Source organism: Mesocricetus auratus, unplaced genomic scaffold (genome assembly GCF_017639785.1).
Source record: "Mesocricetus auratus isolate SY011 unplaced genomic scaffold, BCM_Maur_2.0 Super-Scaffold_100004, whole genome shotgun sequence".
Classification (NCBI taxonomy): domain Eukaryota; kingdom Metazoa; phylum Chordata; class Mammalia; order Rodentia; family Cricetidae; genus Mesocricetus; species Mesocricetus auratus.
This window is the reverse complement of record NW_024429189.1, coordinates 117,505,983-117,524,036: the sequence shown is the minus strand read 5'-3', so window position 1 is coordinate 117,524,036 and position 18,054 is coordinate 117,505,983. Positions and strand designations below refer to the sequence as shown.

At 45.4% G+C, this 18,054-nt stretch overlaps 1 protein-coding gene across 1 annotated transcript; it reads right to left on the bottom strand.

Moving 5' to 3' along the window:
* Positions 1–13,128: 13,128 nt before the first annotated feature.
* Defb115 (defensin beta 115) lies at positions 13,129–15,804 on the bottom strand. The gene is made up of 3 exons (XM_040744999.1): positions 15,711–15,804; positions 13,768–13,920; positions 13,129–13,238 (listed from the first exon to the last, which is right to left on the bottom strand). Exons 1-3 carry the CDS (start codon positions 15,802–15,804, stop codon positions 13,129–13,131), a joined length of 357 nt encoding a protein of 118 aa, XP_040600933.1.
* Positions 15,805–18,054: the final 2,250 nt, after the last annotated feature.

Sequence of the window (18,054 nt, the reverse complement as noted above, 5' to 3'; positions counted from 1 at the left end):
GAAACTGATATTCAAGCTTACTTGGCACGAGCTCTGCCTTAGCCAGTCATATGCCTGCTGGGGAAATGAGAATCATGCCATTAAACCAACTGCCCATTTCCCTTGGGTGTTTTGCTTCTTACTGATGTCGGAAAGTCTCTATTCTTCCAAACTTGACTTGTAGCAAACTGGTCCCCAATCTTACACTTGCTATCTGTGTAAATATCCACTTTACTGGGGGCAGGCAAGCTGACCATGCCTGTAACATGTGATTTTTGCCTCTTTCTTGTTTCAAGCCTGTGAAGACATGAACCTCTAGAACCTCCAGATGCCTATAGTTGCATAAAGTGTTTCATATTTCTCCATGTGTCCCTTACGCAAATTCCACCAAGTGACTACTGGAGATGATGTCCTGTTCATTTGGGAGAGGGAAGAAAGGTTTTTCAATGTTTTTACTGTAAAGAAATGATAAATGTTTAAATACAAAGATTCACCTTTGTCTGGGCCTTATCCCATGTATAGAAATATTCCATGTCTAGGGATAAATCCTGGTTCCACTGCCAGTGTACCCATAAACTGCCCAAGCCATGCAAGTGTCACCTACATTCATAGGGCTTAGTTTGGTCCTGTGCAGGTTTCCTAGCTGTCAGTCTGGAGTCAGTGAGCTCGGGTTAGCTGTTTGTGAGAGTTTCTCCATCATACTGTCGAATGCCTTTCAGTCTAGATACGGGGGCGGGGAGGGGGCTTGATCTTGCCTCAACTGTGATGTGACAGACTTTGTTGACTTGTCATGGGAGGCCTCACCCTCTCTGAGGAGTAGATGGAGGGCAGGATGGGAGGAAGGTGTGGGGAGTGAGGGGAGGGGAGGGATTGGTATGTAAAATAAAAAGGCTTGTTTTAAAAACAAAACTTTAAAAATGTAAAAATAAACCCCACAAAACTATTAGAATAAAACAGGAAGAAAATTTTATGATCTTGGATTAGATGATGGTTTCTTGAATAGAATATCAAAAGTACAAGAAAATAAAACGGTAAATAAACTGAATATCATCAAAAAAGAAATATTCCATGTTGAAATATCATAATTCACAAAGGTGTACAACTTTAATGTATTAGTTTGATAAAAGGAGGAGACATGAGATGCAATAGACCCAGGTCCAGTGTCTTTGGACACTGCAAGACCCTACCTGCCCATGGGCTGCTGACCCTGCCCAGGAGCTGCCAGCACTGACCAGGGGTTGCTAACAGCAGCTTGGCTTTGAAAGTGCTCTCAACCTGTTGAGCACTGGCTTCCCTGTTTCCCTCTTTACTTCCTTGGCCTGGGAAACCACAATTCTAATTTCTGTTTCTAAAAGTTTGACCACTCTAGGTACCTCAATATGATGACTCTGCATATCTGGGACTGGATTCTTTCACTTGGTGGAGTGTCTCTGAGGCGTGATGTCAGAGCATGTGTCAGAACCTGAGTCCCTTCCTTTACAGGCTAACCAGTATTCCATTGCACACCCACACAACACTTTGTAAATCCCTCCAGCCAGTAATGAGTGACAGGTCTGACTGCTATGGCCAATGCCACTGTGAACATGGGCTTGAAACATCTGCTATTTGGGGAATTACCTGGGAAGGGAACTTGGGGTGTAACTCTTTGAGTAATTACCACTCCATGTACTGTCTTCCATAGTCCCTGCATCCACTCCTATTCCTACCAGTGTCGTAAAAGACACTATCCGTTCTCGACATTTATTACTTGTTTCGAAAGAGCATGCGTTCTCAGAAGTATATGATGTCTCACTGTAGTTTGGAATTTAATTTCTCTTATGGTTAATGATGGTGTGTGTTTGAGTGTGTGCGTGTGTATGTGTATGCATGCTCACCTGTGCATGCACCTTTTGAGGTCAAAAGTCAATGGCTGGTGTCTTCTTCCGTTGCTCCAACATCTCTCACTGGTCTGGAGCTTGTGGACTTAGGTAGCAGTCTTTGAACCCTGGGAATCGGCCTGTCTCTGCCTCACTAGCACTGGGGGTTCAGACTTATGCTGTCATAGCCCACTTTTTATGTGGGTATGGGGATCTAAATTCAGGTCCTCATGCTTCCACAGCAAGCACTTTATCCATGGACCATCCTACTGACCCCCAGGAGCATCTTCTTGTGTCATCAGTGGCCATCCGTATATTTCTTTGGCAGCATGTCTACAAGAGTCTTCTTCCTTTGCCCCATCCAGCTTTTTGTTGTTGTCTGGGGTTTTTGTTTGTTCTCAAATGTTGCTGTGGTATGATGTATTTGATGTTGTATGCGTATTTTGCCTGCAAGCACATCTATGCAGCACGTGAGTACCTGGTGCCTATGGAGACCAGATGATCCCCTGGAGTTACCAATGGTTGTGAGCCACCATGTGGGTGCTGGGACTTGAACTCCAGTCCCCTGGAAGAGCAGCCAGTGCTCTGAACCGCGGAACCCTCTCTCCAGTCCCTCTATCCAGCTTTACTGAGGTAAAATTGGCAACAGTTGAGAATTCATGTAAGGAATCCTAGACCTTCTTGCATTTTTATGATGCCATTTAGTTCATTTCTTTCTAGCAGAGAAATTTCTAGTGTCTGGAGATTACTTGTTGAAACTATTAATTTCTCATTGAGTAAGTGACTTATTCATTCTCATCTATCTCATGCAAAGTGGCAAGCGGCTTACTGGAAGGTAGGCCTGGCGGCTCACTGGAAGGTAGGCCTGGCGGCTCACTGGAAGGTACACTGGAAGGTAGGCCTGCTTTGCTGTTGGCATTGCTGCGCTATCCCCACCCTCACATAGCACCCCGGGCTGGAACTTGTGAGGCACGGTGTAACATGACAAATAAAAGACCCAGTGATGAATATTGGGGTTCAAGCTTCAAGCTGAAGATCAGAGAAGCAAAGCAGCCAGCCACCAGCTCTTACTGCTGCCTTAGGCTGAAAGGACTGATCCTGTCTGCAAGAGCTCTCACCAAGCCTCAGACTGCTGCCTCTCCTCAGTATGACTGGAGAATACATATGCCTTCCTATCCTCAATGTGGCTGGAGAAGGAATGCCAGCTCTGAGACCCTGTTCCTGTCTTTTACACCCCTCTAGTCCTGGGATTAAATGTTTGTGATCCCAGGTGCTGAGATCATCTTTGTGTGAGCTGTTTCTCTTTAGGACTGGGTCAATTTGATGTAGCTCAGTGTGGCCTTGAACTAACAGAGATCCATCTATATCTTGATCCTGAGTCCTGGGCTTCTTCCTGAGTGTCTGACTTCTATGGCTTGTGGCTGACTTTGCTTTCTGAATCCTCAGGCAAACTTTAATAAACCATAAATAATGCCTCACCTGGCATCCTTCTGCTTGACTAACCTCAGTTTTTACCATCCCTTTGAGTTCACTTCCCCTAACCAGGGCTCATTTCCAAGACTGACAGAGGCAGACCCCTGGCCTGTTGTAGTGAGTGCTACTCAGTCACCTGCAGTAAAGCCCTCCCACTGCAGAGCATACTTCATGACTGTGGTTATCCTGCTAATCCTGGCTACCTCGACTACAGCTAACATTCTGCATTCTCACGTGGAATATTAGTGTCTCAGTGACCTCTGAAAAAGTCACGGAGAGTAGGCAAAATCGGCAGGTTGCAGATGACACAGGATCAGCTATGTCAGTAACCCCCAAAGCGTGAAGGATATCAGGAAGTGCTGTCACTGGGTTGGGAGCCTGCTTCATGGTATAGGTGTGGGAGGCTGGGAGGAGGAATGACAAGTGAGTTGGGGGCGGAGCATGGATTGCAAGACCATGGAGAAAGGGGGATTGAAAAAGTGAGCATGGTTGAGCATTGGACAGAGCAGTTCTGCTGTGAACTCAGGCTTGGCTGCGGTTCTGACATCATCTGGACGGTGAGTGGTGCTTGCTGCTGAATGGAATTGTGGGGAGGTTAGTGAAACTAGGGATTGGGATAGAGAGGGGTCTGTGGTTTGGCTCTGTTGGATGATGCTGTGAATGGGGGTTGGATGGCTTTTATCGCACTTGTTTGTGATAGGTTTTGTGAGACTTAAGTGGTTATCAGATGGGAAGAGTTTGGCTGACATTACATGTCCAATGCCAGTGGCTATCTCACTGAGGCCAGGTATATTTGTCTGGACTTAGCCTACATTTGGGGGTGATTCTTAAGCTTCAGTAAGATTCTGAATTCATCAAAGCAGGACTGTATCTGCTACTGATGAAGAGAGCTTCGGACTCACAAGTGTACGGTTGGCGACTTGCTGTTTCTGTGCGCTGGCAATTCCCTTTACTGCACAGGCTTCAGGCTGATGTGCCATGGCTTTCTGTTTTTGTTTCTGTGCCTGTACTTTTGAGATCAAGGCAGATAAACTGCTGCCAGGGCCGATATCAAGATTCTTTTCTCCTATGTGGTATTTTGGGAGTCTTACAGTTTCAATTCCTAGGTCCATTTTGAATTGAGTTCTGTCTGTGACATAAGGGCCCAACTTCATTCCTTTGTGTGTAGATATAAGTTTTTCCCAACACTACTCATCAAAGAGACTACCCTCTTGTAATTAATTGCTCAAGCTACAGAAAGTATTTACATCACACAGTCTATTTTTAAAATGGCTTAGAGACCAGGAATGGTGGTGCATGTCTTCAATCCCAGCAAGGGATAAAGAGAGGCAACTATATCTCTGTGAGTTTGAAGTCAGCCTGATCTACAGTGAATTCCAGGACAGTCAGAGAAAGACTCTGTCTCAAAATGAAACAAAGCAAAATAGATAAGGTGACTTAGAGAAGATCTCTGCATAAGGGAGAGTTAATAAACAAAAATAATATTAAATAAGGGTACTGGAGGAAACCTGTGGTGGTAATAGAGAGTGGCAGGGATCTTGTGGGCGTATACTTAGCTCCAAACTCAAGATATATTATTAAATATGTACAGCCCACTGTGGAACAATAATGCCCTCAGCCAAGTTGTTTTAGAAATAAATTGAAAAAATAAGTTTATATTTTCCAATGTGGAGGAAGATTTTTGAGGCTACACGGAAGAACAATGCATAACTCTAGACAGAGAGGATAAATGACTCCAGAAAAAGGAACATTTGTTATTGTTATTTTTTTAAAAACAGACAGGGTTTCTCTGTGTAAGAGCTTTGGCTATCTTGGAACTTGTTTTGTAGACCAGGCTGGCCTCTAGATCTGCCTGCCTCTGCCTCCTGAATGCTGGGATCAAAGGTGTGTGCCACCACTATCTGCAAAGGGGCCATTTTTTTGAGGTGTCTCTTGTCAAACTCTGACATGTGCAGAGACACTGGGCACAGCTTTGACCTGGCACTGTGGAAGACATGGGTGGTTTCCTTCATTCTGTGTGAGTTCTGAGTCTCTGTGTCTGGAGTTGTCCTGCCTTAGTGATTTTCTCCTCCCCTTTCACTTACTATTTTTTCTCTATATTCTCCTCCCAAATTACTTTTACCCACTTTACAGAGGACCCTTGTTCTCCTGTTGAGTAAAGCTCATGTTGGAACAGTGGTAGAAAACACAAGTGTGCTTGTGAGAAATGACACGGAAGTCAGCGCACCATGCTTTAAAAGCTGTACAAAGTGCACTTCTCGTGCCCGTATGACTGTCACCAGGCAGAATTTGTGAGCAGGAGCCATTCCTGACAACCATTTCCTACAGGACAAACAAAGTCATCTTCTTTTTTTTCCTCCAAATATGCAGATCAAATTGAACTGGTTGATGCCAGGACTGTCTTTAAACTGATGTGTTCCTGGCACTGAGCTGCAGACTTTGCACAGAGTAGATTGAACAAATGTTTGTTGAATGGATGAAGGAAAGTATGAATGGCCTATGGCCAACCGATGTGGCTAGGAAGAACCTCAGGAAGCAGGTGGGGGACAGTCATGTCTTGGCACACAGATGGTTGAGAAATGATGTGTCATATTGATTTGGGGTCAATGTGGGCCTGTAAGAAAGGGGTCAAAGCTCAGCAGTTAAGTGCATTTACTGCTCTTGCAGAGAATCCAAGTTCAGTTCCCAGCACCCATACTGGGCAGCTCATAACCACCTGCAACTCTAGTGCCACAGGATCAGATTGTGTCTTATGGACTCTGCAGATACTTATAGACACATGCACAAATTCACATGTATATACACACATTAAAAATAAAATGAGTTTTAAAAAGCAAGGTCCCAGGGCACATGTTTTTTGTTTTTGTTTTTGTTTTTGTTTTGTTTTTTCGGTATTTACGAGACAGGGTTTCTCTGTATTGTTTGGAGGCTGTCAGTCCAGCCTGGCCTCGAACTCACAGAGGTCCGCCTGCCTCTGCCTCCCGAGTGCTGGGATTAAAGGCGTGCGCCACCACCGCCTGGCCAACTTTAAATTTGAAATCTCCAACTATTTGTCTCCCTATGAAACATTAAAGACCAATGAGGAAAAAAATTAATAAAGTTTTTATTTATACTAGTCCATCTAATGGGAAAGACTCCACCTTCAAGGAGATAAAAGGAGGGAACAGAGGGCCAAGGAGACGACTCAGCAGTTGAGAGCACACACTGCTCTTGCAGAGGACCTGAGTTCAGATCCCAGTTTGCCTCCCAGTTGCCTGTAACTCTAACTCCAGGGGATCTGATACCTTCTTCTGCTCTACATAGACTACATAGATAGATAGATAGATAGATAGATAGATAGATAGATACATACATACATACATACATACATACATACATACATACATAAACACATATGTAAATAAAATTAGATATTTTTAAAAGAAGAACCAAAGTAAATAGCCCAGGGCAAGAAAAAGCAGACGGGCTCAGACCTATCTCTTCATTGTACCTGCTCCAAGGTGAAGTTTGCCAACTTTAAATGCATTTCTATTCTTTAAATGCATCCTCCAAAAGTCCATGTGCTCAAAGGCATTTGGAGGTGGAGCCCTTGGGAGGTGATTAAGCTCACATGAGGGCTTGGGGGCTTTTGTGTTTTTATAAGACAGAGAATGGAGTGAGCAAACTTGCCCTGTTTCTGTGTGATTCCTTCTACTGTGTTATGATGCAGAATGAGACCCTCACCAGATACGAAGCAGACATCTATCAACCCTACTCAGGGACTCCTCAGCCCCCACAATCAACAAAGCCTCTATTATTTTTAATTTGGGTGTGTTAATTACAGTAAGAGAAAACACGCTGAGACACTGTTGTGAATAGCAGGGATGGATTCTTTGATGTCACAGAGATAACCCCAAAATGCAAGAAAATGATGAATCTTGGATTTCCTTGGATAATGGTTACCCCACCACAAACAGACTGATGGGCAAAAATAGAAGGTTTTATTAAAGGAATGGAAGCAACAACCCAGGAGCTGATATACATATCAACACCTCTCTGAAAGATGAGAAGGAAATGGGTGTGAAGAGGAATTGGTGTGCTTTGAACTAAGGATGCCACAGACTTCAAAGAAGAGAGAACAGGGCTTGAATACAGGTGAAAAGAAGGTCTGTATACATCAAATGTCACCACCCCCCACACACCACACCTACCACAAAGCAAGGCCTCATGTTTACACAGTAGGCATTTTACTGACTGAGCCACCATCCCAGCCCTTAGCCAAGTTTTATTCTTATTTCATCATGGTCCTCACTACACTCTCATGTCTTGAGAGCAAGAGGCAGTGGCTCTCAGCTGCATTTTTCTCTGAGTGAGCCATACAACTGCATCTCACAGATGCTGCACCAAGAGATAAAAGAAACAAGTTGAAGGGACTATGAGACGCTCTTTAACCCCTGAACTGTTGGCTTTACCTACAGGATGATAGACTTGGAGGGAACCCTTGTAACAACTGACCCTCTCACCTCCCTTGCCTCATATTTAGATACAAACAAGCAATTGACGTTAAGACATCTGAGGAAAGCCTACACCATGCCAAAGAGATGAGAATGTGGGAAAGTCCATTCCAGGGGCTGGCTCAAGAGGGAAAGTGCCTGCCACACAAGCATGAGGGCAGGAGTTGGCAGCTAGCGCTGCTCCTACATCCCTCTACTAACAGTTAAGCCTGGCTGAGATTTAAGTTAGCCCCATTTTAGAGGCCTGCTGCCCTCTGCAATCCCTACACTGGCAGGCGTCTGAGGTGCTTCAGACCTAAATGCATGTCACGCACTGACATCAGGGTGCTACTCACCACATGTTTGCAAGAGCCACATTCACACTGAATGGATGCCGCTCAAGCTTTGAAGTTTTGGGGGGAAAGTAAATGTTCTTATTCAGAACTCTTTTTTTGCTGGTTTGTTTTGTTTTTTCAAGATAGGTTTCTTTGTGTAACCCTGACTGTCCTGGAACTCACTCTGTAGACCAGGCTGGCCTTGAACTCACAGAGATCCACCTTTCTCTGCCTCCTAAGTGCTGGGATTAAAATCATGTGCTAAGTGGTAAGCCTGATAGTAAGAACTCTTTAGAAGACAAGAATTGTGTTCGATTGTTCCTATGGTTCATTGTTACCGATATTAAGGCTGTTACATGAATTATAGTCTCAGTATTAAGTACCCTCCCACAGGCTCAAGTATTTGAGCACTTGTGATACTGTCATAGGAGGTTATAGAACCTTGTTACATGGGGTCTCAATGGAAGACGTGAGGCTAAGGGACTTAGATAGAAGATTAGAGTGTTCCTAGTTTTAAAAAGTGGCCCTCTGCTTTCAGGAAGCTGCAGGTCACATCAACCCCAGTGAGTCCCAGCTGCCATGCCTCCAAATTGCTTGCCACTGAATAACCAATACTTCATTGGAGCACCTGCAAATCTCACAATCAGGAAGATTCTAATTTGTTTACAGAAAGTAGACTCAAATCAGTCTGAATGAGTTCTCAGGAAGAAAAAAGCCAAAACCAGTCTTCAGAGTCCCAGCTCAACTCTTAGAAAGCAGAATCCTCATTTGCATGCCGCACACCACCTCACTCAGAGAAAAATGCAGCTGAGAGCCATTGCCTCTTGCTCTCAAGACATGAGAGTGTAGTGAGGACCATGATGAAATAAGAATATAACTTGGCTAAGGGCCGGGATGGTGGCTCAGTCAGTAAAATGCCTACTGTGCAAACATGAGGCCTTGAGTTCAGATGCCCAGCACCCACATGAAGTGGGGAGGGGGGGAAGCCAGGTGTGGTGAGGCACATCTGTGACGCCAGCTGGGGCGGTGAGAATGGGAAGACATGAAGTTCACTGTGCAGCCAGCCCAGCTGAGGGGATGAACCCCATGGTCAGTGAGAGACCCTGCCTCCAAAGAGATGTTGGGAAACTGGACATGATGTTGCACAGCTATAGTCCCAACAGTCCGCAAGGTGCTGGAAGTGGAGGCAGGAGGATCAGGAGCTCAAGTTCATCACAGACTACATAGTGACTTCCAAACAGGCCTCAGATACATGAGACTCTGTCAAAAAAAAAAAAAAGAGGTAGAGTCAATCCAGTTAAATCCAACTAAGACTGTCTCTTACCAGTTCAGTCCAGTTCAGTTTGGTTCAATCTGGTTCCAACCCATTCAATCCAGTTCTGACCAGCAAAATCCAGCTCAACCTGGCTCCGACTGGTTCAGTCTGGTTTAAGCCACTTCAATCCAGTTCCAACTAGTTCAATCCTGTTCTCATTCCTGTTTCAGCTGGTTCTGAAATTCAGTTCTGACCTCAGGAGATGATGTTATGACCTTTGCTAAGTCATCTCTGACTCTGAAAAGTAGTGGTTGTTGGTACCCTGGCATTATGCTGACCCCACCCCCCTGACAATCTGCAGGGTATGCACACCGGCATTCAGGCAGATACTTACACAGCTCAAAGAGCCCTGTATTGTGTGGCTGTGCCATGGCTACATCATGCGTTACGTGGCTGCATAAGGACTCTGTATGCATGTGCAAGCTTCCCCTTTTAAGTGAACACCTCCCGCCTGTTCACCCCTTCTTATTCCTGCTCCCCCCTTCCCTTTGTCCCCCATTCCTTTCCCTCCTCCATCTCTGTTCCCTGGTTAGCCAACACCTATGCGTCCAATAATCTCCACATGGGTTCATTGACTTTCATGGTTCCTGTTTCACAGCCACAGCTGAAACTAAAGCAAAAATAACAACACTGGTAATGCTAAATCCCTCATTCTCTTTTGTCTGTACCTCAGATCCCGGTGTATCAGTTTTAAGGGTTTCTATAGCCTGTAATCTATTCACCATTGTTTCCTGGAGTGTTTGGATTTCCTGGACAGTATAAACATCTAAGGATTTCATTAAATCAGTCGGTTTCTTGTTCTCATCATTTATATGATTCTAGAGATTTAATATTCTCATCCTTAGAGATTATCTGGATGGCATATAGATTGCCTTCCAAAAATAATGTTCTATCTGCTAGATTGTTATTAATCTCAGACATGGAACAAGTTTTTTTCTGTTAGCATTCAATATTATGTTTCATTTTTTGCATTCTGCTTGTTGAATCATCATTCTTGTTTTCAATGGTCTGAATTCTTTTTTACTGTTTTCATTACCAGTCTGTAAAGTCTGCGTGGTTTCTATAAGCTCCTCATTCTTTGCTCTAATATCAAACCATTTCTTTAAGGATATTATATGGATTATCAAGCTAATACCAGCCAGGGATAATAGTAACTAAGTTCTAGGTAAATCGTAAACCTATCCTAAAATCCCATCCATATGAGAAACAAAAAGGTTTTTTACTGCCTGTATAGTAATATTATCTGCCATTGTTGTGGGGTAGTTAATTGTACCTTAAGTAGATCCTGGAACGTGGAGGTCTGGGTAATTGTTGCCTTGCTTTGGTACCTAGAAGCTCCTTACTGCTGCAGAGGCTCAGAGAAACTTTTGTCTGTTTTCCACGCTTGTGTGCTGGTAAATCCGCAGCACGCAGAGCATGCGGGAAGTACCAGATTTTCCTGGGAATAGGCCGCAGAAACTGTTCCGCAAACTCAGGGGCTGGCACAAAGTACAAAAAGCCTAGGGCCACCAGAATGGAGTGAGGTTGGGTGTAGTTGACTCTGGCTCGTGCAATTCTGGCTGGCTAGACTGAGGCGGTGAGAGGACCGAACCCCAATCACTAGACCAGTAGTAGTTCAGCCGAGTGGGCCTATCTGGGCTGGTCGTGGGAATCCACCCACCCATGTGGAGGGCCAATTGAAGGCGTGGTGTAAAGATTTCACTAGACCCAAGATAAATGATAAATGGGTGTTTATTGGGGAACACTTACACAGATAACATTAAAGAACTAAGGGGACGTTTCTCTGCCCTTACCTATCAGATTGGCTGACCCAAAAGAAAGACCAAGCAAAAAGAAGCCACACCTCAAGCTTCCCTCTTTCTGTTTCTGTCCACCATCTTTACAGGTTCACCGGCAAGATTGCTACACTGTATTGAGAATTTTAATTGGTCTTAGAACCCAGAGTCAGATATAGGGGTAAATGCTGAAAGATCAGAGAGGCAAAGCAAGTCACAGCCACTTCTTACCGAGCCAACCCCTCAGTCGTGCTACCCAAGCTACCTTCTAATTCTTTTATGAGCCTAAGTCTCCCACTAGCCTGGAACTCAGCAAGTAGGCAAGCCTGGCCATCCAGTGAGCCTCTCATTGCTGCTCCCCAACACCAGGATTGACAGAAACAAGCTTTTCTATGAGTTCTGAGAATCAAGTGTAGGCCCTCAGGCTTACAGCAAGCCCTTTACCAACTGAACCATCTCAAACCCCACTTTAAAAGGTTTTTGAAGCAAAACTAAAATTTTCAGATTTGGATTTCCGGGCAACCTTTTTTTTTGTTGTTTGTTTGTTTGTTTTTTACAAGACAGGGTTTCTCTGTATTGTTTTGGAGGCTGTCGGTCCAGCCCGGCCTTGAACTCACAGAGATCCGCCTGCCTCTGCCTCCCGAGTGCTGGGAGGCGTGGGCAACCTTTGGGCGTGCGCAACCTTTAGGACACAAACGTCATAGAATGTTTGCATTCATTTACCAGGACTATCATTAAAAAGTACCACATCTGGGTGATTTGAACAACAGAAGTTTATTTTCTCACAATTTTAGGGACAAAGTCCAAAGGGCAAATATCAGCAGAGTTGCTTCTTTTCAGCATCTCTTCTTGGCTCCCCGATGCCCAGGATCTCCCTGGATCTTAACAAGACTCTCCTGTGTGTCATAATTGTTGGAAATAATTAGGTCTGAACCTCCTCTCACAAGAACACTAACCAAAGAGAGTGAGGGCCCACCCTAACACTCCCATTTTACTCCTATTTCAGAGATAAGCGGAAGCCCACAGTTGGTAAGGAGGCTCAGCCTCCAGATTCCCTCCACACCCTCTTTGCTTCTTTGTAACTGTGGGTCTGGAGACATGTTGGCGCAGTGTGTGCTCCTTGGGAAAAGTAGGACACCCAATAATATGGGTCCAAAACATCCTCTTTTTGTTCCCAAGGATCTTGCCAAAGATGGAAGATCACTGAGTTTAGGACAAGATTGGGGTGCCTAGTACATTAACACCCCACAATAACCTTGGAAACTGGGCATGCAAGCGTTACATATGTCTTTGGAGTCTGGACACAGTGACTGGAGGCAAAAACAGGGCCAAGGCTTGCACATGCTAACCCAGGAAGCCTCTCTCTTTGTACCCAATGTCCATCCCGCTGCCACTGGACTCTGGCAGGACTATCTGCCCTATGCATTGCCACTGGACTCACCCTGTCAGCGATTTCAACAAGGCCTCCAACTCACAGGACAACTCTAGGTATTTTCTTGGTATCTTGGGGGAGCCTGGCCTACTTCCCTAGCTCAGCGGGGCTATAACACCACTGCATCGCTCTAAGAGTTAGACAACCCAAGACCCAGTCTCTAGTTCATTCTGCCATTCAAGTAATAACCAGGCCCAACCCTGTGTAGTTTCTGAGACCAACAGCAGGGAGCTACAGTCATCGACTACACTCTCTAGATAGCCCAAGGGTATCCAGTGAAATTCACCCTTGTAGGGTTACAATGGAGGAAAGGACAACTAATGTAAAATGATGTAGAGTGCATTGAAGGGCTAACCCCTTCAAACATGCAACTTCATTTCCTCTTCTGGGAAAGGGGCATCGTATTTATTCCTTGCACATAAAAAAATTTCAGTTTAGGCTAAGCTGTTTTTGTTTGTTTTGCTTTGCTTTGTTTTTACTGGTTTGGCCTCCTATCTTCTTAGGGCAGGAGTGGTTGCCTCATGGTCATTGGACATGACTATCTTTGGACAGTCCTCTGTGATTAGGGACTTGGGGGCTAGGGGGCAGTAAGCAATCAATTCTGAAAGGCCATAAAGCAAAGCTGGGGTAGAACATTAAGCTAAAGAGGCAAGAGGAGACCTTCTGGATCCTATTGGCCCAGCCTGTCTCTCTAGGATGAGACATCACATAAGTATTTGCAGCCAAAGTGCAATTTACATTCACCTGTAACTTTCAGGGACCTGGAAGTTTCTGATCAGAGGCTCAGGGATACAGGAATTAGATGCCACCAAGTTCTCATGCTACACAAACTGATATTATCAACTGATATTATCGACCCTGTTATCCAACCTAGAAAGTTGCTAGAGAATGGGCTGATAGTTGAAATGAACTCCTTTGCCTCAGTGCTGGGGTCAATGCTAGCACTGGGTGCTTGCTTATGTAGATGCCCTGTGGATCTGCACCTCATATTCCTTGCAATGAACATTGACTAATGAGCCCTCTGAAGCCCCAGCAACAATTGAAGATTAGCACAGGGTATTGCGAGTGTCACTGATGTGTCATGATGACCCTTGAAGCTCTGAAGCTGGAAGTCTGAGATGGATACATACCTTTCTTTGTCCGATGTAAGGTGGACAGTTTCGACTTTAATATTGGAACACAGCAAATAGTGAAGTCCCCACACCTCTCCTTCTTCTTCTCATTTGCCTTGCATTCATGTCTGCATTTGCCCAGCCCATAAAAGCACGTTTTGAGCCATCCGTCTATGAAAATGAACAGAGAGGAATCCTGAGCTATGTGAAGAGGACACAATTATGTATCCTGGGGATGTTGGCAGGCCCGTGAGAACAGGGGGATCTGTGAGTGTTGATACCCCCGTGTAAATTGCGAATTCTCTCTACTTGTCTCTCCCCAAGTCCCCTCCTAGGAAGTAAGCTGGAGCTCTCTCTCACCAGGGCACTCTAACTAGAAAAACCAAGCTCATGTCAACTTACTTTTCCATGTCAGTATTCCATGAGCCCTCGTGCTGGCATTCTCTGAAGTGTCTCACAACTGTGGCACCCTCCTCTGCCCTAGTCATCCTCTCTGGAATTTAATCCAGCTTACAATCGATGCTAACCAAGAATAGACTTTTTCTTCCTCCCCTCCCCCCTTTCTCTAGGACAACCAACAAATTATTGACAAAGACCTTCACCTTGTAAAGTTGACCCAACAGCAAATGACACCACTGAGAATCATAAAGTTGGGGTGGGGAGATGACTCAGTGGGTGAAGTACTTGCTGCACAAGCATGAGGGTGTGAGCAGCCAGTGTCCACATAAAAGTTGGGCACAGCTGCGCACATCTGTAACCCCATCGGAGGGGGAATAGAAATGGGTAGATACCCGGGGCTCACTGGCTCGGCCCATCTCTAAATTCCAGGTTTAGAGAATGCTGTCTCAAAAATTAAGGTGGCACCAGGCATGGTGGTACATGCCTTTAATCCCAAAACTTGGAAGGCAGAAGCAAGTGGATCTCAGAGTTCAAGGACAGTTTTTTTTTTTTACATAGTGAATTCCAGGACAACCAGGGACATATAGTAAGCCCCTGTCCCAATTAATTATTATTAATAATACTATTATTGTGTGAAGACTCTGACCTTCTGTGGCTGCTACACACATGTTCAATCTGAAATCCAGACTCTCCTTCCCTGACAATAGCTCCATGCCTTTAGCCTACTCTGAGCCTGTAGGCCCCCAACGTCCACCCACACATTTCCCACCACGTATTCTGAGAACAAGATGCCTCCTCTGCTTGCTTTGAGGAGGTGATGAAGCCAATACACTGGCTACTGTAAGGCACGGTACCAGTGGAGGGCACTGAAGTGAGAGACTGGGATCAGACACTGGAAGCAGAGGCAATGATGCCATAGGGACCTTGGTCGAGGCACTTGCATGCTCTCTGCTTGCGTTCTCCAGTCCCCTTAAAGAGAAGCATCGCTGGCCACAGGCAGCCCATAGGAAAGCACATCCCGCCCTCTGCCCTCCCCCTCTTCTCTTCTCCCTCTCCTAATGCCTCCTACCTTCCTCTATTCCCTTCTCCCTTATACCCTCCTCAGTCCTGTTTTCCTCCTCTCTTCTCCTCCCTCCTCTGTTCTCGGCCTTCTCTCTTTCATCCCTTCCTGCACCCCCATCCCCCTTTTCCTTCTTTCCTTCCTCCTTCCCTCCCTCCTTCCCTCCCTCTTTTCCTCCCTCCCTCCTTCCCTCCCTTCTTCCCTCCCTTCCTCCCTTCTTCCCCTCCTCCCTCCCTTCTTTCTTCCTTCCCATCATTCACTCCTTCTCCTCTTCCTCCCCTCCTCCCTCCCCTCCTTCCTCCCAGCACTGGAGGTTGAACTCAGAGCCTTACTCACCATTCCCTAGGCAACTTCACCACCACGCAACATGCCAGTCCCAAAGACACAAGCATAGCATGACCCTCTCACCAGACATCAGCAACCCCTACAGGGTGCACTTTCTCAAAGATCCTGTGGGCAGGCTGTAACTCTCCCTTCCCCTCCTCACCACCATTTTAGTTACCTGGGGAAGTGTGAGCCAGGACCACAAGGACAGCTAAGGTCAGGAAGCAGAACTTAATGTGTCCTGAGAGGGTTGAGGAGCGAGGCAGCAGCATACTGACCATGCTGGGGAAACTCCAACTGCTTTTGGTTTTAATGACCAAGGTAGGGCCTAGTCACGGGCAATAAATCCAAGAAGGCATGCAGAGTATTGCACCACCCAGACTGCCTTCTACAGGTCAGCGCTGAAAGCAGCTCATCCCACATTCAGGGTCAGTTCTGGATAGCCTCTGGCCAGGGGCCAGCAAGTCTGCTTCTTTGTGGACAGTGCAGATCTAGCCCCCAAGAAGTCTTCCCTACCTCTCTCCTTCCACCTGGCTCTGCACCATATTTGCCGTGGTTGGGGCTCAGTTTTTCTAGTGTACCTTCCCACACACTGATAGCCTCAAGGATAACTATGAGTCTGAGAGCTCTGCAGGTGCAGATGGGCCATCATCTCTGTGTTCACAGAGCACGTGGTGCAGATGCTGCAAAGCCTGGGCAGCATCCCAGCACCATCACTGACCAGACTCTAGGGTCAGCAATAACAATAGCAATAGAAAGAGAGAGGTTGAGGTTACGTTGGAGTGCAAGGGGTGTGTGGGAAGGGGCATTAGGGTGGATAGAATCTAGATACACTGTTTATATGTGGGAAACTGTCAAACAACAAATAAAAGTATTCCCTTTAAAAAGCATTGGCTGAACAGACAGGGTGCTCACTTGGCAGATCCAGCCTTCAGCTCCATTCCAGCACAAGAGAGGTAGGTGATGGCAGGAAGATAAGAAATTCGTCATCCTCAATTATGAAGTGAGTTCAGGGCCAGCCTGGGCTACATAAGAGCCTGTACCCAAATAAATAAAAAGCAGGAGGAGGAAGATGCAGAATAAACAATGCATTACCTTTATTCATATCCCTTAGACCACACAACTGCCATTCCTTAGCTAAGAAAATGTGAGCTCAGAGTGTGGTGAGAATTCTGTAGGGTTAAAGAGTGAGCAGGGAAGAAACAAGCTAGGTCATAACGTGTGTGTGTGTGTGTGTGTGTGTGTGTGTGTGTGTGTGTGTGTGATGTTGGGCCAACCAACCTGTCGAAAAGAGGCAAAATACAGAAGATAGAATCAGGAGGGCTCTCGGTGCATACTGTAGCAGCCTGAATTTATTTCCCATAGCCCTTTTATACCCAAAGCAAAAGGGTAGGGCAAAAGACTTCCTTACTATGGTTCAAGGAACAAACCAGTGTAACCACCTCCTTAATTTTCAAAACATCTAGCAACCATGCCTTACTTAAGTTATTTGGTCTTGAAGAGCAAGATATCAAGTAGCTACATCTTTGGTCAAACATCCTGTTATTTGACCTTGAGGAGCAAGAACAAGCTTGAACTCTCTGACCTTAAGTCAAGAAGGAATGGGGTCACTGTGGACTCCCACAGTGTAATAATATAATGCATGTAATGTGTATGTGTGGTGTGTGTATGGTATGGTGTGAATGTGTATGTGGTGTGTGTGGTGAGGCATGGTATGAATTTATATGTGTGTAGTGTATGTATATGGTAAGGTGTGAATGTATATGTGGTGTGTGCATGCGTGTGTGTGTGTGTGTGTGTGTGTGTGTGTGTGTGTGTGTGGTGTGGCATGTGTAGATACTTTTGGCAGAGTAGTGGGAAAAGCCATCTATGAGGAAATGACATTAAATGGAACTTGAGTGTCCTGAGGACTTGATTCACTTAAACCTAGAGTCTTCCAGGCAGAGAGAACAGGGAGAACCAAGCCCCAAGGCAGGAAAGCTCAAGGCATTCTAACAAGAGCACGGGAGTAGAATGTGGCTGCGGTAGAATAAGTGAGAAGACATCAATGAGGCTGAAATCCCAGAAATGACATAACCACCTGCCTCAGACCTCACATGGCCTTATGGTATTGGTTCCCGCTGAAATACGGGGCCAGGGTTTCTATTAAGTGATATTTCAAATCTGACTTCATTTTCTCCCTCTGAAACTTATCTGGTGTGTGCTGGTGTCACTGGCAGTGTGATTTGTAGGTAGCAAAGTAAAACATGTTTACTTCCCACAGAGAACAAGTCAGTTCCGGATCTAGTGCTATTTTACATAACACTGCTCAGGCTGGTAAAATGAGTGTATGATCTCTATGAAAGTAAGTGAAACATTAGGCTGTAAGTGGCTTGGCAAAGAGTTTGTAAGGTAAAATACAAACAACTGAGATCTATGAGGAAATGGTCATTCTATGGAATAAAAACCGAAGCTCAGAGAGGGCAACTGACTTCCTTGGGGACACACAGTTACTAAGAGTCTTTCCAGCCTCCACCTCACCA

Excerpts from the sequence above, each read along its gene's own strand:
- Defb115 (XM_040744999.1), bottom strand. The coding sequence starts at position 15,804 with ATGCTGCTGCCTCGCTCCTCAACCCTCTCAGGACACATTAAGTTCTGC. Across the intron at positions 13,921-15,710 it reads CCTGGCTCACACTTCCCCAG|ACGGATGGCTCAAAACGTGC; the intron begins GTAACTAAAATG and ends TCATTTTCATAG. Across the intron at positions 13,239-13,767 it reads CTTACATCGGACAAAGAAAG|AATTGATTGCTTACTGCCCC; the intron begins GTATGTATCCAT and ends ATGGCCTTTCAG.